General features: G+C 35.1%; 1 protein-coding gene across 2 annotated transcripts in view; it reads right to left on the bottom strand.

Moving 5' to 3' along the window:
• Window positions 1-26,608, bottom strand: part of WDR70 (WD repeat domain 70) — a 140,172-nt gene that overhangs the window by 38,209 nt on the left and 75,355 nt on the right. For both annotated transcript variants that reach the window (XM_075526438.1, XM_075526439.1), the window contains 2 exons: window positions 21,786-21,960; window positions 464-563 (listed from right to left, as the gene is read on the bottom strand). In XM_075526438.1, coding sequence (XP_075382553.1) covers window positions 464-563; window positions 21,786-21,960 — 275 coding nt within the window. The remainder of the gene's footprint in view (window positions 1-463; window positions 564-21,785; window positions 21,961-26,608) is intronic.

Genomic DNA, 26,608 nt, shown 5'->3' with positions numbered 1-26,608 from the left:
CATTGCATAAGAAAGCTGCTTGAGGAATTAATAACTCCAGAACAGAGATACTGTTACTGAGAGGCAGTAATCTTCCCAGAAAGAACTAAGTAACGAAACTGATCTCATTTTATTTTTAATTAAGCTAACAATTTCCTTTTGGTGTTATTATTAATGCTAGACAAGAAGACAGATCAGGAACTGTGTATTATAAACAGCAAAGTTCTCTTAAAATATTCTTCAGCTGCTGTAAAAAGCACTTTCAGGAACACAGTATTGCATGGTGTATCAAAATAAATGAGGTAAATTGTGAAACACTTTAGGTTTAAATGACTAGTATCTGATTTCACCATCTTACCTCCATCATAAACAATTACAATTAACAATGACACGATTGAAATGGTTTGTTTACTCAACCATTTCACTTAGTAAAGTTAAAATTGTCTTACATTCAACACATTGAAGGGTTCTTTTGATCACCTACCTCCCCGGCTGGCAAGGACAGTTCCGTCATAGGAAAATGTCAAGCATGAAGTGTCAGTGCCTGGAGCATGGGCTTGCCTGCAGTGGAACTTTGTGTGTACCTGTTTTTCAAACAAATAAAACATAAGAAAATTTGCTTATTTCAAGATGGGACAAACATTTCTTTATAGCATTTTGTGTACTCTGCTGCTTTTCCTAAATTTAAACAGAAAACCCCGCATTTTTAGCAGGTACAGAAGTTAAATATTTCTACAGCTTTTAAAAATCAAGTCATATATGTTTCAGAATCGGCTTTCATAATAAGAGCTTGAATGCAAAATTTTACTTTTTCATAGGTTTAATTATACAGTCCACATTTACATAGCACCAGCGCTCTTGGAAAACTCCCACTAGCACTGAATAAAGGTAGTTAACGCCTGGTTAAGATAAAAATACATCTTAAGACAGTTCTCAACACTCCTCTAAGCAGGCGTATAGTTACATAAACTACCAAAATACAATATACATACTTTGGAAAGGACTTAAAGTATTGGAAGGATTTACTTTTGCCAAATTTAATCCCTGCCAAAATTCATGGCTTATGTAATAGAACAAAGCTCAGATATTCTGAGGTTTTCATTCCATTTAGCTGCAGTAAAATTCAAGTTTGGGAAAGATGTATGTTTATTTTTAATTATTTCTATTTTGCCAATAATCCTACAGAAAGGTAGAAATTACTTTGAAGTTAATGTTTTGTCCTTGTATAGAGCAGATTTCGTATTTATTAACTCACTATTTAGTAAAATCCCTAAAATGCTATTAAAAAGAGAGGAACCTCAAATTAAATTTCAGTACTTGGTAAAATCAAGTTTTCCTACTTCCCAACCTAAAACAAAGCTATGATACCAAGATGCCTTTCATACACAGGAAAGGAAAATGGAAGAAAAGGGAAAAGACAGAAACAGAGAGGAAGCAATTTGAGACAGGTTGACTCCTTTAACAGCTCGGAAATTACACTTCTCGTTTGTCTGCTTTTCCTAACAGAAAACTAATTCATATAGTTGTAAAATAAAGCATTCAATAATTAAAGGTTGCCTGTGCAACTGTATCTCAGCTTCCCATCTGTAAGACGAGGATTAAAACATGCCCTTCCTCATACAGGGGGGAAGACAACAAATTAGTGACCTTAAAGTCCTTTATTTACCACAGTGATAAGCAAAACAGAAAAATATGCATAGAGGCATGTATTTTCAGAGGAGGGTTTGAACAGCATGCAGTAAGTCAGATCTAGAATCACACCCTGAACAGTAAGAGGACAAAATACTGAGCAGCTGCTTAGTGATTACTATCCCATCTATACATTAAAAGAGACATAGTTCTACAGAATAAAAAAGGAGAATGTGATCACGTAATGCAAACACACAGACTGAATTAAGCTTGCACAGGAATCCTCAGTTACTGTATCTTCTAATTTTTGACTGTGCACCTTTCTAAGGCCCTTTTTATGGGCTATTTTGTATGCAAAAGACCCAAGCTAGTAAAGTAATTAATGTTGTTTACCCTTTCAAATATTTGTTCTAAATTTCATCCAAAAGCTAGAGAATCTTTGTGTGATGACCTTAATAATGATTGCAAGCTTATTTTGGTGTGCAGATTTAGTCAAGTTTTGAGAGGAGTCACATAAATCATTCCCTCCACAAACGACTGTCAAACACCAAGTAAATGCTTCTTACAGTATTTGAAGATAGAATGTAATAGCTTACATTTAGCCATAGTACTTGCTTTGAAATTACTGTCACTTCTAGCCAATTGTGCATAAACTGGAGAAACTCTATGAACAGATTGCAGTTTACAACTGTGTGTCTTTGGTGGGGGTGTTTATAAATACTAAGAAACATATTTTATGCATCCGATTACATAAAATTTTCCAAGTGTGTGGTATAACATATTTGCAAGTACAACATATAAAGGACAAACTGTGAATTGGCTATAGAAAATATATTTTCTGTTGTATTTGTTAAACATTGACAAGCAATTAAAATTATGTTTTTTCTAAGAAATACCATGGACACTTGCAAAAACATCATAAATGGTTAATAATCACAGCTAAAAAAAATGACAGGAAGATCACAATATGGTATTTAGCTATTTTAAATAAATTGGAAAAACTTCATTTGGGCTCCACAACACTTGTCTACTCAACACTCCCATCCCTCCCCAGCAATGTCACACTGACATACATGTATTAAAATAACAGCTTTTTCATTTTGCTGCCCAACCTAATGCAAGGGCTTTTTTTTTTTCTTTTATTTCATCCTCAGTCAATCTGAAATGCCTTCCTTTTATTTTGTTTTGGATACAAATTGAAATAAAGAAAAAGACTTGGTGTCCAACCAATGCCTTTTCTTTTATGTTTTACTAGTAAAAAACACAAACATATATATATACTATGTATATATATATATATATATATATATATATGTAGATAGATAGATAGATAGATAGGAAATCACATAATGTTTCAGGAGTTTTGGTATGTTTCTACAGCCAAAGATACTGATTTTATTTAACATGAATTTATGAATCCATTAATCAAACCTAAATTGTATCTTTCAGGAATTAAACAGCTCACCTTAAATATGTCACCCACTATGGAGCCTTCTCAATGAAGTACCTATATTTCGACCAGTTTTTACCCTTTTTCAATTTACCCATAGAAAAGAAAAATAGCAACACAGAGATATCCGAGACTCAGACATTATTTGCCACTTAATCACAAAAATGAAAACAACAGAACAAATTTAGCCCAACTCTATCTACCTTTGATGCCTTAGGAATTCATGTAAAATGAGACTTGTCCGGAAGGGACAGTAAGCTTGCATTAGCAATTCTGTTTGTCTTTAAAAATAAATTTGCTCAGTTTACCAGTAAAAAGATTGTTTTCCTAACTTTGAGCTCTGCAAGGTTGCCCTCCATATATTATTCTGCAAAGGAATATAACCCTGAATTGTAATACTAAATCAAATATTCTAAAATGATTGAAGGTTGCTCTAAAAATGATAGAAAGTTGAACAAGAAGTTTTTACATATACTGGCAAATGTTCATTGCAGTTTTCAAAGAAAATAATGTGTTTGGCCTCTGGTCTCTTAACATTTTTAACAGATGTCTAATCTTGCTAAAAAATCATTAGCAAAAAAAAATTATCAGAATGTTTCTTGCTGGAAAGACATGAAACAACAGAACTAATGTAAACAGTTCAGAAGTTTGATTCAGGAGGGAAAGGAGAGAGCATTGAAACACTAGATAAAGATGTAAAGATAATTAAGGCAAAGCATATCTACATTTCTCCCTCATTACCCCTCTCATTTTATTGCAGAGGTGCCTGCTTTTATGGAGTACTAGTCATGTGCCATACAAAATTTGACAAGTTCATCAGTCCTTAAAATTTTTTAAAGGTTTAGTTATTTCAGCAAATTCTGCAGTAACACGCTCTATCTTCTGCAACTTGTTTAAAGGCTTTCTAGCAAATAACTCCAGCAATGTAAGCACTTTCCTTCTAGCTTTGTATTAGTACATATATTTTTGTTAAGTAATTACAGCTGACTGGACTTGTGTGCAACATGAAATGACAGGCAGAAAACATGAAGCACATGTGAGAAAGGAGACAGTTGCATGTATCAAAAAAACTAGGATAACAGATAAATGTCAGGGTTTGCAATATCACCACGGTCCTCAGAGAAGATGAGAATCAGAAGACAAAAGGAAGCCAGAGAAAGGATTGGGAAAAGAGGGGGAGCAGGGGAAAAAGTACATGACTGAAGCATCAGTAATGAATATCCTTTGTACAAAAATCTAGGCAGAGTGAAGAGGACCAATATGAGAAGTGAAGACGACAGTAGCCACATGAAGTGTTTATCACAAATGAATGACCTACAACAGAGCCGCATGGTTAGAGTTCTGCATCACACAACTGCTCTCCTTCTCCAGAATCCTAAATAAAACATGATCTAGGAAAAGCAGAAGACAGACCTTGTCAGTTTGTTCACCTCAGAAATCCAAGCCACGTCCATGACAAAAACAACAATACACTTAACTAATGAAATTTTTGAACTTTCCACATTGTTTCTAGGATACAATATTTCACAGTAAACTGACACTTTCCCAAGATGATAATGCTTCCCCGCCCACCTTTTTTCTTTTAACAAAACAACGAATGTTCCAGCCAAGACATTCTTCTTCTTTCTTGTTCCTAACATATTCAAGATTTTTTTAAAAGCAGAGGCAGTAAATTAGGGAAGACCTTGGGGAAAGTGAGATCTACAAAGATTGCTATATCAATCTTTTCCTGTATTACAGACGCGTAACAAAATTTCACTCATTTATTGGTGTGAACCCAAGTCAACCATGCAACCACAATCCTGTCTACAGCAAAAGGAACTCTATCCAATACTAAGTGTGCCAATAGCAATGTGCAATCTACCCCAGTTTGCTCCAGCACAAGGAAGGTGTAATTCTGAACAGGGAACCTCATCTCTAGAGATGCCTCCCATGCTTGCTTACCAGCTGTTCCCCCTCTTTCACCTCAAGGAATGTTTCCAATGCTCCTTGAGAGAGCTGGAAATCAGGATTTACACTGGTTTCAAATGTGAGACAGAAGGGCAGGACTAGCTGGGCAGAGATGCCAGACAGGCAAGTCCCAAGCCACGTATGGCTGTTTGAGACTTAAATGGGTGATTTCACCTGACTAAGATCCTTTCAGCAGAATAAATTAGCTGACGCTGACAATATTCAACTGCAAAAATGGTAATTTTTAATAAACATAAAAGCTTTCCAAGGTAACATATTATCATAGGCCAGTCTCAAGGTGACAAAGGAATGAATGATAAAGCTGCAAGAAGACAACAAACAAACAAACCAGAAACCTTCTTTTTAGTCACAACTGAGCAAAGCTGTCCAGGTCTTTGTTGGAAGTGATCCCATCAGAGACAGCCAGCAATCTCAGAGCTGTGATCACAGCTGACAAGACAGACAGGTTCCCAGGGCACGAGTTACACTCTCCAAATGGCTATTTCCCCATCCCCCCTTTGGTCATCTCTACTGAAGTAAGCATATTTGCTTTGCTTTCAATTATAATCCAGAGAAGAAACGTAACTGTACTTTCTAGGTTTAGTATATCAATTACAAATTATAAGGTCTACATATGCCAGCTGAATTCAGGAATTTCTCAATTTTTTGCCTGAGTAGGCAGTTGCAGACTAGATCAGATGCTTTCCTTAAGTCTCTGTAAACATGATCCCTGGGCTTTCAATTTATGTGACAGCTCTTCAATACCACTTCCCGTGGTGTAGAAATGGATGCTGTTTCAGTAATGACCATACTGATGCAAAACGAGATTAACTTGTGAAATTTGAGGTTTTAGTGTTTACATGATTACACTGTTACAAGATTTGCTCTTCTCTGTGATTTTCTAACTCAGTGACATCTACATGTATCATTAGCAGACCTGAAACACTCCTTCCTTTCTCTCAGTCCTAATTAACCAATTATGAATACAGTAACCTAACTTTATTTGCCATAACCAAGACATCTGACTGGCAATTCTATTTCACTCTCCTGCGTGTCCATTATATTGTCATCTGTTGCAACTAAGGCCTTCTTCTGGGTGGAGGGATGATATTCTAGGGGAGGCAAGTCTTTGGGATTTCTTTCTCTCTCACACTCAGCAGTGGTGCAATACACTCCAATAATTTTTCACATGTATTTCATAGAGAAGTTTTCCCAGTTATTTGCAATTACTGAACAGATAAGAGACTTAAATATTCTACAGTTTTCCTTGAGCAACTATATTGTGATGAAAAACCTACATAACCAGAAAAAAAAATAGAAAATATAACAGCTCTGTAACTATTTTTAAAGTTTATAAAATCTTCAATCCCTTGCAATGAATCATGTATTATATCATGGAACTATGAACAAAAATAAAAACACAAGTGTGAAACGTTTAGTCGGAAAATTTTGGGCTGTTACGAAAAACAGCATTCTTAGAAGAGAAGCCATACAGCAGTGTAGCCAGTCAAGGTGAAAAATTATTCAGCATTTTGTTAATTGCAATTGACACAAAAAGTTGATTTATATTGGAAAAAAAAGTCTCTAAGCTCACACAGAAGGAAATGAGGCAAGGCACCTGATACATTTGACTACTTGTGGTTTTATTAAAAACAAGGAAGCAAGCAGGCTGGCTTGCCTTAGAGATGTCTCTGAACCACTGTGGAGTGATGAGAAAGTCCTTCCTATCTGCCCATCCCTCCTTCACCACTTAGAGCATTCAATATCTAAGAATACTGCTGAACACAGGAACAATTTCTTCTTGTTTAAGTTAATTCATCAAGAAAGATTTTAGGAAACCATTTTAGAAAGATGGCTTCTTAAGAGCATTGTTAAATATTTGCCTAATTGTTTGAAAATGAAACCCCAGCTGAATGTTTGGCTGCACTGTCAAACTTTGCATTTGAGAAAATAATCTATCTTGGCCACAAAACTGATAAATATTACTAATAAAAATAGCTTTTGGAAACTATTCAGTTGGCTTCCTTTGGGGATTTTTTTACACTGCATGAGAAAAGTGTACAAGGATGTAAATGAAACATTCCTTTGTATGTTTTCATAACTTATCTAACCCATCCCATGCTATCCTAGCAAATGTATGATTTTCCTCCTTTTTACTATCACAAATATGGCTTCTGTAAACCAAAAAAACCCCAAAACCAAAAAAAAACCCCCACACCACCTCCTTTTGCTTCTTTCAAAAATAATCACTCTTAGACTTGCCCAGTTGTTGAAGGTTCCTTTCCCTTCCAGAAAAGAATCAAATCTGATCAATGTTGTTCTGTAAAAATTTCATTAAAAATGTAGTTAAGGGATACTAGAACCCCACTGAGAGTCCACAGATTGCTTCAAACTCACCTATGCCAACACTGGATGTTTCATATAAATTAAAAGTAGCTTTTTGCCTATTGGCAATAAACAAGCAAAAATATAAACAGAAAAAATATAAAGAAGCTACAAAGATGTCTTTAAAAAGAAACTACCACAAAGTTATTCCCATGATTATTCAGTATAATTTCTCATATTCTTTCAGTCTTCAGTGCTCCCAAAGCTTAAGACCCATTTTAGTCATCTTATAGAGGTACAGCATGAATAGAGTGAAATATAACTGAAAATATACAGAAATTCACATAAAGCTAATATTTCTGGTTCAGTAACACTTGAGTCAAAAAAGGTATGGTTTGCAGTGAGTTATCAAAGGTGGCTATATAATGAATGTACTTATTTGTTGAAAAAAAGTAACTAAAACATGTATATGCCAACAAGATGGGTATATTTCTCTAAGAAACGAACAGTCACTTTCACTAAACTTCTTGTAACGTATAGTAAGCCATTATTTCTTCTACATTATTTGATGTAGTACTGCAAACTGTTATGCTGTACTTTCTCTGCTTATTAAGTAAAATAATATAAATTTTTTTAAAACATGGATTTGGTTTTATTTATTTGGGTGGAAAGGCAAAGAAGGAAGAATACCTCAGTTAAAAAGGTAAGTGGTATTTTGCCACATGAAGTATTTCAGCGATAAAATGAGCATTCTTAACTCAGAGCTTCAGTGGTTTATAAATAATGTTGCATAAAGTGGCTGAGATTATTAGCTCAATATACCTAACACTGATTTTCAAGGACCATACATATTTTAAATTTCTTTTTAAAGCCTGTAGAAAACAAAAAATGCCATCATCTTTCAGCAAAGGAAGTTGTTGTGAGAAGTTGTTTTTGAGGAGTTAAAGGAAACTCCTTTTCTTCTGTTACAAGTCAGCTGGGCACTTGTGGATGGTGGGGGATACACGTTTTTTTAATAACCAAAGAGATGTTGCTATTAATCCACAAGACAGAGTTGCTAAATGCCCTCAATTTCAGTTACCGTTACCTCAGAATTTTACCTGATGAGTTCAGCAACTTCAGGATTAGGCCTCAGAGTTATGTATGAGTAAAATGTAAAAGAAGCTGGTTGGGGGAAGAAAAAAAAAAAAAAAAAGTAACTCAAGCAAACCGTTATCTTTTCAAGCCATACTCCTATCTCAGTTTCATTATTTCTTTGACTTTGCTTTTTTTCTCACAATATTTTTATATAATTGACTAGCTAAATAAGCAAACAAATAAAAAACCCTACACAGTTGTAAGCAAAAAATTGGCAAAGTGGAAAAAAATTTCAAAAATTGTTTTCTTCAAGTAGTTTATACTAACTGAACACAGTGTTCCACAGGGAAAAGAAATAAATTCCCACTTAGCTTCAGAATCTGTAAACCCAAAGTTGCAGATAACAAATTTACTGGTTTTACAAGTAAAATCTTACAGTGTTAATCACTGTTTCCATGTGTACAATATATAGTTGTTGAAAGCTCTTTTGAAAAAGTTTGTTTTGTTCAAATACAACAAATTACAACTGAATAGTGCATTTGAATTCATCTGGCATTTAGCTCAGAAACAACATACTGTCTTAAATAACTCTGGCAGTTCAGGTTTTGTGGTAGCATCAAGTTCAACTCAAAAAAAATCCTTGAAATCTTTCATGATTAAAGAAACTTTGTAAAATAAGTTAAATTTAAAACCAAGATTTCATTGCTTCTGCAAGATGAGGCTCTGGTATACTTGGAGTTGATTTCTGACACTTAATATTGAAATGACTTGAAAAGGAATGTTTCCATTTTAAAACGCACTGTATATTTATCCATCTACACTGCACAACACCCTGTCATACCAAGTTTCCAACCTAGCCTACAGAGAAGCAATCAAGTACCTAAGCATTAGGTGGAGTGAAAAAACTTGTAATATCTTTTAGAAAAATGTGGCTTGCTGTTCTACAGTGAAATTCCCAAATACATTTCAAACATAGATCGCTTTTAAAATTAGTTTTCCTTTTTTATAGAGATTAAAAACAGATTACTGTTTACATATGAAAGGATAGAATTCCTTTGTTTGGAATTAACACCCTTAAATCAATTAATCCCTTCTGTCTCATTTCATATAAATAATAATCTAATCATTAAAGCTACAGTAATGTAAAAATGTCCTAATCAATATCCAAGACTCCCTCAAATGGGCTGCAGTATCTCCATACCAGTTTGCCTCTAATTGTTACAGAATTTTTCGTTCTGCAGTTAACTTTCTCCTCTACTGTTAATGTTGCTTCAAAACCCTCTTTTCTCTTCTTTTCCTACTTCCATTTTTTTATGATACTCTGTAGTATCTCTCCTGACTACAATTCTCTTTCACCACTAGCATCCCTAAAATTCTTCTCCATCCAACAAAAAGATTCCTTCCGTTTTCTCATCCTAGCCTTCCAGTTTCATTTCAGCACAATATTTCACACTCATGCCTGGCAAGTTCATATTTCTTCTCCATCAGCAGTGGCATCTTCAGAGCATACGGAGATACATGAATCACCATTTGTGAAAGCCGTATCTTGGAAATCTCATTTGCATCATCCACTTTTCACCAAATAGCTCCATGTTTCTTTCTCTCTCTCTCTCCATTTTTCTTTTTCACACGTTGGCCTTTTCATCCAATACTGCTTTCTCCTCCATCCTCATTCCTTGTCAATCCCACTTAAATTCCTTCCTGAGTCTCAACAGATTTATCCGTGCCAAATCCAACAATGCTACCCCATCCTCATTCTCAGCAGCTTTGGGAAAAAGTGCCTATTTTCTACTCCCCTTCTTCATTGTTTTATGAGGTCCAATACCTCCTGTACACCTTCTACATGTTGGCTCCCTTCTTCATTATCCCCTCTGGTGCATGATTCTCCCTCTCTCAGTTTCACTGGCTATTCACTATTACTCATTCCCCTTGGTCACTGAACTTCTCACTCTATAATGTATTTTTAATAACCTTCTTCACAACCATGACTACCAATATTTTCATGCCATTAAACTACCTTCCAAGAAAAGGTACATCATTCTCTGTCTGCTGAACATCTTAGTTCATCTCGACATCACTGTGAATGTTTAACTGGCAACTTAAATTCAACATGATGAAAGCTGTTCCTGATTTTCTTACCTGGATACCATATCTGCTCAATTTCCCTGGAACATCTAACCTCCTTTAACCATTCATCATAAGAAAAAAGTCATTATATGCATCACTGTGTCATCTCCTTTCTGTCACATATTGTAAAACACACCATAATAAATCCAATCAATAACCATTGCCAGTATTATTACTTTGACGACTTTTCCCTTTTTGTTTCCTTGATAATGGTTCCTTACTTCTAGGGTCCACCGTCACCTCCTTTTGTCTTCTTTAACAGCTGTATTTGACCAATTACTTAAATATATATTCTTCCAATAATAGCAATTACAGACCATTCACTGAATCCTCAACCACATCTGTGTTTTTCTCACATAAAGAAAAAAAAAAGTCAAAACCAACAAAACAACCACTCCCTTTTCAATAACACATATCAACATAAGAGTAAACTATCATTTAAAAATGACAAAAAAAGGAGACAAGTAGCTACTGAGTTTGCACACTGCTTTGATTTTGTTTGTCAGTATAAACCTCTTACCAGCTTGACACCAAAGAATTCATTTTCTGACATAACCACATTTGTTTCGGAAGGAGAACAATCAAAACTGAAGTTTTATACACGCAGATACATAGCAGCACACATTAGTGCAGCCCTGCTTTGCTCTCCTACCTCAATGCAATAGTCAAGAAACAACAGTGACCTGTCTGGAGTACAGAAAACATTCCTACACCCCTGTCAACTCCCACCCAGTTTGGCACCACACTTTCACACATCAAATATCAAAATCAACCAGGCGTTTGCACATTTGTGACAAGTGACAAGCCAACGGCTGGCAATGCAATGCTTTCTGCTGACTAAAACAGGTGTTCTTACTTCTGAAAAATCACTCAGGCTCTTGAAGGTGGACTTGAATATAAGCCAGTCCTCCCGTTACAAGGGCAGGAGCACACTAGCTGTACTAGTTGTGCTTTTGCAAGCCCTCGTGAAACAGCCTCTATAAAGGTCACAACAGTATACTCTGGTGAACTCAACAAGATGAAGTTTGCTGACAGGTCTCGGCAAATCTGTGCTCTCCAAATGAGACCACAGACTTGCATACTGGTGAGGACAATGAAACAGGCTAGGGAGCTAGGGTACAGTGCCATTTATATGCTCTTACCACGGTATATGCTGATCATAGCAGCTACATTCATTGGGAACTGTTAGTGTCCATAAAAAACATGGTCCATGATTACACAATGAATTGGATTTTTTTCAGAATATTTCACTCTTTGTATGTGAACTAGCACAATATTTTCCAATTTGGCCATCCTATCCCAACCTTAATAAAATGCATTACACTGAAAATTAAATATAAATTAAGTTTTAGAACTGATTAGAGGTGACTGTTTTAAGCACAAACCAGTCACAAGACAAATCTGGAAGCGGTACACACACATGGTAAAAAGTGAAATAGTAACCATAAAGGCATTTTTTTAAAACCCTACACATTGCTTAATCTGAATGAAAATTACATATGTTAAATAATCTAAGAGTACCTTGTTTAAATTACTAGAGCTTAGAATGATTATACACATTCAGAAATTCTATTAAACTAGAATTTCATTATAAGTTTGTGGGCATAATTAGACACACAGAGACACACCTTATATGTATTTACGCATAATGTGTGAAATATATAGGTAGTCATATCCAATTCCAAATCTAGTTCTCTATCTCATGAGAAATTTAGAACTTGGTTTGAGGAAGGCAGCTGTTCCACGGATGTATCTGATTTCAGTCTGTGCAGTATCACTGCAGTCATACATTAAATAAAACACAGCTGGACAATGCTCCACCTATTTCACCACCCTCTCTGCTAACTGTTTAGCACTAACATCTGTTGAAAACAAACTTTAGGAAATAGGGAGATCACGAGAAAAACCCTTTATTTTAAAATATTTTGCACTGGAAGAAGTTTTACTTATTCGTAAAGAAAGTCTCAAATATATTAAATTTGGTTTTAATTATGAGATTTATACCTACAGTTGAAAGAAACTTGCTCACTGAAGGCTGTCTTACAAAAGATATAATACTATTACAAATACTTTTCATTTCATATGATTGGTTTAGTTCTGCACCTGCTGCCAAGAGATGGTGTAGTTGTGCAGTTTATCTTCTCATTGATAATCATGGACACAAAAATAACTTCTTTGGTTATAATCTTACTACGAATTTTCTACAAATGCCATGCAAACTTTTTTAAATTAAAGTTAACTAGACTTAAGAGATGTTCTTTAGAAACTGAGGGCTGTCCGTAGTGTATTATGGCCAACTATTTAAGCACATTTAAAACTGGATCCTCACAGAAATCCACCTTTTCATGGATGCAGCCATGAAACAAACATTCTCGATGTAGAAATAGTTTGTTCTTTATCAGAGTTCCTCTGAGTCAAGTGTATGTAACCTAATGTTACATACAAAATCTATGCTTCACTATAATTTACCTTCTTTTTTTTAGCTTTTCAATTTCTAACAGATTCATGGGGAATATTTTTGTATTAAAAATATATTTCTTAATGTCATAAAACTGAGCACATTTCAAAATAAATCACTCTTTTAGAACTAAAAAAATTAAAACACTTTTCTTTATGTTTTTCTTTGGTAAGTTTTTTTTTTTTCCCCTAAATCAAACAGTTATGAAAAAGGTTATGCAGAAGCACCGCACAACATTAAACTATCAGTTTCCTAGGCCAGTATCCACTTTCTGATAGTACTCAGTAACACAGGAATACATGAAAATCCCACAACTCTTAAATGTCAAGAATTTGTTACCCATCTTCTACATTAGACCTCCGGAAAAGTTAGAAATTTGGTAACATTTAAAATGAGAGCAGGAAAAAATAAGGAAAAGAAAAGATTACTCTACTACAGTAATGAGAAGAATTGAGAACGGAAATATAAAATACATTTCAAAAGTTTAAAAATTCCAAATCATTATTTTAGTTTTTGAGATTTTGTATTGTCTGAAATGACCATTTCATTAAAGAAACCCCTACTTCTAATTTCCTTTTCTATTAAAAAAACCCGAACGTAAAAACCCAACCCAGCTAACTCTTAGTACTCTATTTTTTAAAGTTTGCTTCACATTATTCTTTATGAATACCTAAAATAGAAAGCTTTCTAGAAGTTATTAATTGATGAGAAAAGTGAAGCCTGCAAGAGATACATCCAAATATGAAGCTGGAAGGGGGCAAAGGGCCCATAAATTAATCCGAGATAGAGCAAGCATATGCAGACAGAAAGTACCTAATCTTCACTCAATATGTTCCATAGATCAGAAGTCATTATTTCCTTCCTTTTCTGTTCTTAAATAAATTTCACTTGATCAAGCTGTAACAGCTTTCCTTTTGTAAGTATTTTAAAATATGGGAGTTTTAGGCTTCTCTAATAAAACAAACTTAATGACCAAGAGTACAGAACTACACTTTTCATTGCTTTTACAAAATTCACAGTATAAACCTGCTGTTCATCTCCTCACTAGCTTCAAGAAATAGTGACATACTATGAACCACAATGAGAAACATTTGGACACAAAACTAGCTTCCTAATACACACATCAAGCACAAAATTCTTTTCGTAATTTACAAACCCTATCAGGCTCTAAACCAATGAAGTGTTCAGCTTGCTTGAGCAGTGCATATACTACAGTATCTAAAAGCCATTTTTCTGATAAACCAGACCACTCTGGAGCTCACTTCTTGATAGAATGAAATGTATCATCTGTACTTTTAACTTTTTGCCTCTGCATAAAAGGAAAATTTTTATAGAATAACAAAGCTAGGTCAAGAAGGCTCTTCTATTTCTGTTTCATTATTTTTCATTATTTTATCTTTTTATTTCTGTAACATTATTCATGTTACATTAATAGAACACTACAATATTAATAAAGCAAATCATGCTGCTATAATGCCTACTCTTTTCTTCTCAATTTGTCATTTTTAAATTATTTCTGTAAGCTCTACTGTTATTTTTCTAAACAGTAAATCAAAGAAAGATATATAATCCTTGTGGGATAAGCTTTTTTCCTTTAACCATACATGAATCCAAAGTAAAATCCTTTATGCTATTTTCACTGGGGTGTGAGAGACTTCAAGATTTAGAATTGCCTTTCATCACTATATTAGATAGTGCAAACATTTAGATAGTTCTTAACTATAAACTGTTTATCACATAAGAGAGAAATGCACTTAGAAATACAGCAGGGCACATTTTATCTTAGCATATGATTGTCAGATTCTTTACTGCAGCTAGCTTCAGGGTATAGATAGTGATGTACTGGCTAAACCAGACGTATACAAAAAGGAATAATATATGAATCTGTTAATATTTGCTGCTGGCAAGCTTGCGTGTGATTTCCAGTTTCTGGAGCAGAGGTCTGGCACATACACATATGGAATGAAAGGGTAGGATATTATGGATATGGAAAACTTACCTTAAGTTTGAAAGGGGAATATAGTATATTTGGATATCTTTCATCTTGTATTTACACAAGAAATTTCCAGATGTAGCCAGACTGCCCTCTTCAAAGCATGAAGCATGTTACATACTTGGGGGAAATTGGAAGATTTGCCTGCTGTTTAGCTGTAGTAGTGATATTCAGCAAATTTAAGAATAGTCATTGTAAATTGTTTCTATTAAATATTGACTTTTCACTGGAATAATTTTAATGCTGTGAAGATATCAATATAAACCCCAAATTCTATATAAGCAAAACCAAAATAAAAATCCAGATAGACAAGTGAATATTCCATGGCCAAAATAATGAATAAAATCTAGCTGGTGTGAAAAGAGCGTAATGGTGTGATATACCAGATACCAAAGACACACTATGATCTTTGCCTGGTAGAAACTGTATCTAAAAAGGCATATGCACACTAGTAAAGCTTTCCAGTAGAAAGACATAACACATACATTTCAAGAATTTATTACCAAGGTCTATGTCTTTTGCACGTCAGCATAAGCAAAAAGCATCCTGTAACTGCAAAGGTCCAACAATCTCATCTTCCCAAAGCATGGGTATAGATCCCCTCAAAGGACCTTCCAGATAATGGCGAAAATATTTACAGCAAGTCTCAGATCTTACTGCTAGTTTTCATTACTCTGTCTTGGCAGCATCAGCTGTAAAATCCATCAAGAACAGCAAAATAAAGTTTACAAAAAAATTTCCAAATAAGATCCGGGCTTGGATTCCCATTGCAAAACAAAAGGGTAACCCTATTTAGGCAAAAAAAGAAAAAAAAAAGTATCTTACATGATCTTTTCACACTATCTAAATCTGTGTCCTTAGTTGTACAGTATTTCTTCAAAATGGCTCCAATACTTGTAAAACTTTTCATCTCTGAAAACTCTACCTTAAAACTTCATACTGCACACCACAAAACTAAACCTTACAAAAACCCTTTCAAAGCAAACAATCACTAAATATAGAAATGTATTTATCTTACATCTATAAATCATGCAATTATTTGGAAAATACTTTTAACATGAGTATTTGTAATTAAAATGTACAGAGCTTAGATCTGCTTAACTTCAGTGCATACTGAAACATCCCACTTTTCTTCCCCTTATATTTTGAGGATAGTGTGGCTTAAGGGTGTGTGGAAAACAGGTTATTGGGACTACCACTTGATCATACCACTTTCAGGGATATTCACGTGGGCAGTATATTAGTATAGTGTTGGATTTCATTATTATTGTGCATTTTAAGTTCTGTAAAATCACTTTGAGCTTTAGCTAAGTAATTTAAAACTGACCAAAATACATAAATTATTCTAGCAATTTAAAAATCAAAGTAAGGTTTTTAAGCCAGGAAAAAAGAAAACACTAGCAAAGCAGCAGTTCAGCAATACTGTAGTAGAGGCTCATTTTTGAGCAGGAAATAGCTGAAGAATGGAGTTAAACATACCACTAGGTCTTTTATGAAACAAGAAAGTGAAAAAATAGAAGTTAATCACTAGCTATAAAAATCTTTCCCTGAGCACTGAATCAATTTGTGTTTAATGAGAATTAAATTAAGTTGAAAATCAGAGAACATTGCATCTTTCCTGTTCAGATTTACACTACATAAAAAGATAAACCTATTATAGATATATCTGTCAAAGCTAATTCTTTACTACTTACAGTGCAGCCATTAGATAGCTAAAAGGTTATAAAAATTACTCAAGGTTTCTAAACAGACCCAGTTTAATATAGCTAGAAAAAAACCAGACAAGATTTGGGGTGTACAAGCTGTTTTCTTAAAGGCATTTAAAAGACATCACCGCTCCTTACAAACTCTGCATCCCCAACATCCTTATCAATGTTTCTGTACCACAGATGCAATGATATACCATAAAATATGTGATGTGTGAAACTGAGAAGCATGATTCAGGCTGCCCTATGCAGAGAAATTGTTTATGCAGTCCTGGGCTGAATGCACCCTGGAAAAGCTGGAGGGAAAATTCACATAAAAGGTAGCCTCATCAGGTAGTTTGAAAGACTAAGAAAGGCTAACTAGGAAGTTTAGCTTTCTCAAAACCTAATAAATCCTATTTGTAATCAATGAAAAACATCTCGATCTTTTCCTGTTTAGTGTGGAAAATGAGGAGAGCTTCTTTGTTTTTGTTAAAATTGATAGAGATTTCTATCAATTTTAACTCACTATGCATTTTTAACCTACTCATCAAGTGTACTAATAGTCTTCACAAAAATGACTTCAGTCTTTCTGTATCTCTATGAATGAGATACTCCCACTTCTATACAGGAAGACTGGGCACACAGAGGTTTACTGATTGCAAGACACACTTCATTCTTTATACGAAAGACTGGCTCCATGGATCAGCTTGTTTAGCAGTATGTATTACTATTGGTCTTGCAAAAAGCTCTGAATGGGCAAGCACAGGCAAGATGAGGAATTTGAACTTATTTGAACTGCAGGTAAATCTAGTAGTTTTACTGCACTACCCTGTGAATCAATAATTTTCAAGGTCCTCTCTTAATTTTGACCACTAACGCTCTCCAACTCTCCATATTTGCCAGACACTTCTCCACATCTCAGAACATTTAAATTGACAGCGTTCTAACGTGTTACATTATGATTGACTATTTCACACTATTGTTTCCACTATTCATTGGAAGTTGAAGGAAGTTATTTTTTATGTCCTTTGAAGATGTTATTTTAAGCCAAGTTGACAGTGTTCATAATATTTCAAACAAGCTGACAGATCATTCTGCTAATGTGCACTGTAAATGCACATGTACGTGAACCTTAAAGAAAAACCATGCACTGACAAAATAACATACATTAGAAAAAAACACAGATTTATGACAAAACGAAAAAATCCTCTGAGGCAGGTGATTATAATGGATCATGATCATGCTGAGGAAGTTTGGAGAAAGGCAAGGCAGAGCTGGAATGCATTTGGCTAACTTCAGCATTAGCAAGTTACCAATGTCAGTGTCATGAAGACAAAAAAAAGTCTTCCTCCAAAAGTGTTTTTACGCTCACTACATACAGCTGGGAGATTTGGAATTGCACCAGAAAAACAGTGGAAGCAGAAAACTGAATGAAACACTCATGGTGTGCATTACTAGTCAGAACTAAAGAAGGGAATTGATCAAACACCAAAATCACTCCCTAGGTACAACAACATAATTAAAAAAAAGCAGATACTGAGGTGGCTCTGAGTGGCTTGGAAAAAACAACTAATTCATGACTCTAACTTACAACAAGCAGCTACTTTGACTTCAGCAAGGATGATAAAACTTGGCTTAGAAAAGATCTTGTTTCTTTCTAAATAAAAAAATAAAAATAAAATAAAAAACACGAAGAATTATTTAATCACACCATTTTGGATGAAGTTCTACACTACTGAGTAGCAAACACAAGGGACACCACGGTGGTGATGGGGATGCCACCACACAACAGGTTGGTTTTTAATTTGTTTGCCCTTTGACAGACACATCAGTAGGATTCCTGTAGTCAGGTGTAAAGCTATCAAGTCATGCGTAGAGCAGAGGATAATAAACATATAACCAGCAATCAGACACTATGGCTACAGTGGCAAGGAAGATTTCTGGGAGCTTCATCAGGGAGCTTCTGCCACCTTGTGAAGTGGTACAGTCTCTGAACCCCCAGAGGAAGAGTGGCTTCCTACCAGCACTGCAGCAGTGTGGTCTGCTCTACCAGCCTCTAATGAGTGCCCCTTTTGCTCTAGGAAAGGGCATTATCAGGCCCTCGTTCCTACTGGGGTATCCACTTCTGCCCTTGGTACCGCTGTTTTCATGACCCTTCTCCTGTGGGAAAGCAGTGGCTTTATGTTTTCACTGAAGCAAAGAGAAACTTCCCTCTCTCTGAAGTGGGCTCTCTGTTTGACAGTTTTTACTCCTGTCAAAAATAAACGTGTCTACACCTTCACAGACAGCAGGATAACAGGCACTATGGATACTATGTAGTGTGAGCCATAATATCTGGTAGGAACACCTTCCTGGATTTAGTTTGTGCTGTTACCTTCGTATGCAGGAACAGTGGTAGGGGCATTCAACAGCAGGGTTAAAATGTCATTTATATTTTTGCTTAAATGCAAAAATGAATTCAGACAGTCAAAACAGGCCTTTATCAGATCAGCTCTGGCATGACAGTATGGTCAACTAAGTTAGAGTTAACTTTAAACACCTTCCTGAATCTGTCCTCCTTCCTGCTGCATATGTGCCAAATACATATGCCATATGCCAAAATAATGATGCCAGAATCATTCCTAACTAATCGATCATAGGAAATTATAGCAACTATTTTCTGCTTTCAAACGCTAGTGATTTTTGTTACAGACTCAATAGAGCCTTCTCAAGTTAAACACAAATGCTGTCTTAATTTTGACTTGAAACAGAGCTGTACTTAGTACAGCAAAATCTGTGTATACAGCTCTACACTTGTTTCAACAACGTCAAATGATATCTGCTGGATGGGAATTAAAAAAATTTCTTCTTCAAAAATCAGAAGTTAATATTTCTACTACATATTTCTTCAAGCAGCTTAACCCTCACATCTTGATTCTCCACAGCTTTACCTATTTTCCTGTGTCACCTACAGCTCGTACCCCCAAAACTGCACCACTTTGTCATGACTTAACATTTTCTTGATGCCTTTTGCAAGCACCTCTGCATCCTGTCAAGCCCGAAAGTGCTTTCACCATCCCAGTGCAGGAGTCAATCCCATCCTCCTCTTCGTAAATCCTACTTTGAACACATGTTCCTTTTTAATTTTTGTTCTTATCCCTCCCCCACTCCCCAAATGTAAGATGAAGGCTTTTTCTTTTTTTAACTATTTCATGAAGATGTCTTTTGAAATGCCTGATTTTAACTATACACAGAATTTGCAGAGGCAAACCAGCAGTTTTAGATAAGAATGCCACTAAAAAAAAAATTTATTCTGCTCCTTTACACAAAAATCTTGCACATTTCTTAATGACACCAACAAAAGCAAAGACAAAAATTCTTTAGGCTTTAAAAATACAAATCCAAGGACACTACCAACTTAATTTCCACTAGGAAATCACTTTCGTCTTGCATTGTTATACAGGGGTGACCAGTTGGAAACTGCACAAGATGCACAGGATATATCTTTAAATTATTCATAATCACCTTAAACTGCACTCAATCAGCATTGCAATACGTCATCTTATAGACACACAAAAATTCAAAAAGAAAAGCACATGAAAAAGCAGACTACCAAGAGCACTATTGTTAAAACTACACCAGAAAGCTTAATATTTCAATACTGTATATGTTAAAATAAACAACATACACAGGTGATGAAAGCCAGTCTCTGAAAAATTTATTATTCTGTTAGAACAAGTTTACACTTAGGATGAATTCTCAAGCTTCATGCCATTAGGAAGTTTTACTGGGTTTATAGTGGAAATAAAAACAGAAATAAAAATAGATGACAATCCCAAAATACAGGCTGTACTTTGAATATGATCAATGGGCTTTCTTTTCCTTTTACATCTATACATTTCCTCTTGCCTCCAGCAATCAAATTTTATTCAATCTTTGTGTAAAGTTCCCTAAATTGCCTGATTTCCTTTTTAAAATCAAATGTTTTAAAAGATGAAGTTGAAAAGACTAATGTAACTTGTATTAGTTCAGTATTATTTCCCCAAAGCTATCCTACTGGAATTGTACAGCTTTCAAAGATTTATGATGTCAGTTTGATTCAAAGGATCCTGCCCCCCCGCCACACTTCCTCTGTAATCTTACTTTGGCTTCCAAAAAAATTGACCCAAATCTCATTTTCTCCTCCTACACATGCCGTAAGTACTTATCCCATTGAAGTGAAAAGGACTGGGCATCAATTCTTTGGGTAAGATGGGTATAAAGGAGATATGGATGATTATTAGGATGATTAATTTTAAAAGCAGTAAACTTTGCCTGGTGAATTTGCACTCGACATTGCAAAATTAAACTCTTGGAACTGGACTGGTTTGTAAGCTATACTACACAAAACAACAAGGAGCACCGATTGCTCTAAGCTTCAAACTATAAAGTAGTAGCAAGAATTGTATGTATTCTTTGTCAGTTAGATTCATAACTACTGGAAATTCAATTTTAAGTTCAATATGAACAGAAGAAACTACAGAGAATATTTCATAATTTTAAAGAATTTGAAATTGTTCTCATTCTGACTCTTTCTGACCACATTGCATTTACATAAATTGTTCACATTTGCCTCAGTGTTAATTTTACATGTTGGACAACATAACAACATGTGGCATTTAACATGCGGTATTACCCTTATCCTCACCCACTTGATGCTATTCTCCTCTGCCTGGTGTCTGGATGAATAACTGATTTCAGTATGAAATTTTATGAGTTACTGCTTAATGTATTAAATATTTCAAATAAAATATGAAAGTACACATTTTTAATTATGTAAGGACTAACAAGAAATTACCGCTTTTTCCACAAGCATCACATCTTAAATGAATAATATTCTAAGTATAGGTATGTGGCCAAATTTGTTTCTTTAAAAAACAGACTGCAAAGAGGTTCCTCACTGTTTTGAACTGAATAGCAGCACACTGAATGATCAGTTCTAGAGAGGCAGAAGAAGTATTAAATTTTGCCTATGAGTTATTGGGGGGGGATAAAATGTAAGTGTAAAAGTACCAAAATTGATTTTATCAGCTTCCACATTTAGCACTTGATATATTAGAAGCATATATTGTTATCAAATACTTGACTTACACTCATATTTCTATCCCAGATCTGGATGGAGCCATCTTGACAGCCAGCTGCAATAAGTTTACCATCTCTGCTGTATGTGCAAGTTGTTGGAATCACCCGTTTACCTTGAACTGATCGTGGTTTAAATACACCTTTGTGCTTTTTTTCATTGTTAACATCCCATGTCCTCACAGTTCTGGAAAAAGGTTTAAATAAAGAGTTGTTTTAGACAAAGTTACTACATACGAAAAAATTATTCTTATGATATAACCAAACACCGTTTTCAGCATAAATGGCATATAATATTGTTCAAATAAAGTTGTAATAGTAAAATAGCATTTAAGATACGGTTATGGTAGTCATGAAACTAACATGACAACTTTCCAAGTAAAAAACATCACATTCACTAACATGCATGTGAAGGTTAAACAAACAAACAACAACAACAACAACAAAATCAGTTCCTCCCAAACTCTCATGTATATAAAATTATTTACAACTGGACAAATGACCAAAGGTTAATACGCAAGTACTACATAGTCTCCACTGTCAATGGAAATCAGGAAGATGAAAGTATTCGGTCCTTTACAAGAATGAAGACTTCAGGAAACAGGCATGAATGCTTATACAAATTCATTAACTAAACAGATTGTCTTAATTGTTCTGACGTGACAACAACTGACAAACCTGCTTTTAACTGGCACTATTGCAGACTGGCTGGTTATTCTTCAGACTTTTCTTTATTTTAAAAAGGCATTTTAAATAATTAATTGCAATATTATTGTAGTTCTCTTCCACGAATCCTGAAGGTCTTAGAGTTCTGTTGTAAAAGTGTTCTTCAAATATTTTACAAAGACTCATTTATGTAACATTGTTTTTTTCAAGTTGAGTTTTTCCCACATTATTAGCAAAATAAATACATCCTTTTTCTTTTTAATGGAAAAAGAATATCTGCCTGGATCTTCAATGTTTCTTAGATACACAAAAACATCCAAATGAGAGAGAACTAAAACACTGAGATACAGGTGGACTCTTTAAACTGTCTTAGATACAAATGTTTTCTGTCCATTTAATATGTTGAGTTCTTTCCAGATAAAAATTCAAAACTCTTCTGGCATCTAATGCAGAGAAGAGTTTCAGGATTTGGCAAAGGAAGGAAGATCATTTATTTAGAAAGAAAAAAAAAAATCACTAAGTTCTCAAGACAACCTCATTTGTTTAGACTATACAAACATTGCCTATGATCCAACAGCACGTAATTCACTGGTCTCTAGCAAAGCAAACACCACTTTAACAAAGGCTGCCCTTTCTCCACAACAAGACAAGACACTGCGGCATAATATTAGGTACTTTCATCAGAGCTACAAGACCAGACAGGCTACAGAACTGACATAGATATAATTCTAGGATAAAACAGGCAAGAAAATGAGCTGGAAATAGCTCATAGAAGTTATATTTAATCACACATTTAACAACAGTAATGAGAAATCAGTAACCGAAGTAGAATGAATCTCCGGTTGTCCATAATGAAGTCAACATTAGTCTCATTTTTAAAAGTCTTCAATTCTCATATCTGTATGGCATCACTTCATTGTTCTTTTTGGAGCTCTAGCGTAAGACATTCAAGTGTTCTGATGGTTGGTTTGGGCTTTGGGTTGGTTTTTTTTTCATTTTTAATGAAATATTAGATTATGATGCATTTTCTAGGGTCACTTAAATAAATTCATTCTGCTATATGGAAGAGGTTGCCCAGCAAGGTTACGGAGTCACCCTTCTTGGAGTTATTCAAAACCTCTCTGGACATGGCCACGTGCTAGATGCCTGGGTGATCCTTCTTTGAACAGGATGGTTGGATTAGAGGATCTTCAGAGGTCGTTTCCATCCTCAACCATTATGAGATTCTGAGATTCCCCTCCTCCTCGAGTCTTTTTCCAGTCCCTTTCCCTCATAATATTCAATCCTTCCAGAATCTTATTTGAGTATCCTGTACCTCCAGCTTCTCTTCCTCCTCTTGTGATGACCATCTCCTGCTGGAAAGCTACTTCCTCTCTTATAGCGCAAGTTTCCCAGGACTGCCTTGGCATACCCACTTCTCAGATGGTGCACCTAGTAACATGGTTATGCACAGGGAAGTTTAAAGCTTGCCTCCCCCTATTTGCCTTATCATCTAAGATGCCTCACAAGCATCTCAGCTGCAATTCCAAAAACAATCTCTGAGAATCCTTCACCATCCTAATTCTTCATTCCGGCTGGCACGGAAAGACTTTTTTAAAGGCTTCAGTCTCCTCTCTTTAGGGCTCAGTGTCCTGTCAAAACCTCAATTGCTTCACAACACTATAGAGCATATTCAAGCCTTCTTATTCATTTTACCTTTCAACTGTAAAGAAAGAAGTAACACTTGTATAGTTCTATCTCTTATAACACAGACTAAAAACAAGTGAGCCCTAAATCAACTGTAATATCAGCAGGTCAGACGAAAAATCCAAGTTTCCTGAGCTGCTGCTTCTGCTGCAGACATTTGGCCACACTCCCTCACACGAGTTATATGCCCTGTTAAAAATGTCCACATAGACTACAGTACGTCTTTAACATCCCCCCAATGTTTTCTTAATGTCCCCACACTGAATATGTGTTTACTGTTGTCTTGCTTCTACTGGATCTAACTATAAAACTTTTCTACTAAAATAAAATAAATATTTTGTAAGAAATCATCTATATATTACTTACAAATTGATCAATTATTCCCAGAGAGCCCTTAATTCTTCAGCTAAGACTGAGCTCTTTAATCGCTTCTTTTACATCAGATCTTTTAAACATTTTTATTATTTTTGGAAACATTTCCAATTTTTATTAAAAAATTGACATTGTATCGCAAACATATCTCATAATACCATGGACAAAATTTCAGTTGAATCAATCAGCCCACGGTTTGTGACTGAATCACCACCAACCAAAACATTAGGAGTCATCTATAAACTATATATGTTTTATATTTTCTTTCAGACCAGAGATGGACTAGAAACATAGGCATCACTGAAGGACCTCAGAGAGATACTTTCACTACCCCATTCTAAGGGCCTTCACAACACAGTCTGAGTATGACAGGCTAATTTATTCTGACATGCCCCTTTTACCCTCCATGCTCTGCAAAGAACTATGTGAGCATCCTGTCTCTTCCTTCAGCAGGCACTTTGATGCTTTCCCCCTGTCTACTGTTTACACGTGAAACTTACTTGAAGCCGTTTTCCAGTCCCTTTCCCTCACAACACCTAATACTTGTTAACTCCTCCCATTCTAGCCAGAAGCAAAGGGGATAAACACGAAAGGAAGCACAGAAACTCAGACAATTTACCTTCAGGGAACATGTCTTTAAACTGGCAATATGGCAAACAAATGCTAACTAAGTCTGCTTCTGTATTTTCTCTCCTCTTCTGCTACTGATCCTCAGTCACCATACCATACCACAGTCAAGTCAGAGAGCACAAGTTGGAATTATGCCTCTGGTTTTTTTACAGAATATTTTGTGTCATTTAATGATTCTTCCTCCTCCTCAGACATAATCAGACATAATGAAAAAATAACTGAGATGGCATTAGAGAAGTCCCATTTTCACTTCCTAACCTACTCTGGGTCCAATCTAATGTTGTTTGTGTTGAAACAAATAAAAAATTTTATCCCTGGATCAATCAGATCAGTTTCAGGAGGCTTATTTTGGTCAAAAAAGCCTCTTACTGAGAGTATCTCCCTAGGCCTAAGTAAGTGTGGGATTAAAGAAGAACATTGTTTTACACTCTATGTTGCAGCATTTAGCAGAAGTATAACACTAATATTTATCTGTTGATAGGTATAACCAAGATATTTTTGAACTCCACTGAAAACAAAAGGAAAACATTTCCTGACTGAGGCTTTTTTCCACCTGAAAACAAACTATGTTTAACGAAAGTTTGTTTTTTAGTAAAAACAACATTAGGGATTTTTTTTAAAACTATCCCTCCAACATATAATGTCATTCCTTCATCACATCAAATTTTCATATATTGAATGATAGTCACAGCCAAATAAATATTTTTAATTTCTCTTTCATAAATTTATTTTCAAAGAAAACTTCCATGAAAAAGGTTCCACATCCACAAGTTTAAATTTAACTTTTTAAATGGTGGATTCCACATCTGCAAAACAGATTTTGTAAAGTTCCTGTATTTGCCAAGAGCAATTGAAAGCAACTTAGAAAAGGATGGGAATGTTCTTTTGGAAAGGTAATGTGGATATTTTCCTGACCACTGAGAAGTTAAATGACCCATAATAAACAACTAATTTAATTACTGGGATTTGGGGGCAGTGGAGTTCCCCCACAAACGGTTTTTCTCTCCCCCCCCCCCCTTTTTTCTAGTGTTCTTATGATGTTATTACTAAGTCAAAATTTCTGATAAAATTAATTTTTGACAATGCTGCTGTATTACACAAATTATTAAAGGTATTTATGTAGCTGCATTTCCCAGCCTGCAAGCATGGAAAATTTCTCTAAGTACTGACTCAGCAAGCCACTGCCCATTCTAATACTATTCTAATACAGTCTGCTGAAATTCAAGGAGTGAACCAATTCAAACATTAAAAGCCTGACCTGTCAAATTCCACTAAGCTCTGCCTGTCCCATCTCCTCCACTTCTACTGGACTGCAAAACTCTCTTGCACAATAATGAATGTTACTGACATTTAATATAGTATAAATATATTAAGTCTATACTTATCACACTTAAAATACAAAAAAACCCCAACAGAATACATTACTGCTAAAAGTACAGATCAGGCTTAATGTTGTACATCTAGTAACTATATTATAATGC

The sequence above is a fragment of the Mycteria americana genome, chromosome Z, assembly GCF_035582795.1.
Source record: "Mycteria americana isolate JAX WOST 10 ecotype Jacksonville Zoo and Gardens chromosome Z, USCA_MyAme_1.0, whole genome shotgun sequence".
NCBI lineage: Eukaryota > Metazoa > Chordata > Aves > Ciconiiformes > Ciconiidae > Mycteria > Mycteria americana.
This window is presented reverse-complemented; position numbering and strand designations above follow the sequence as displayed.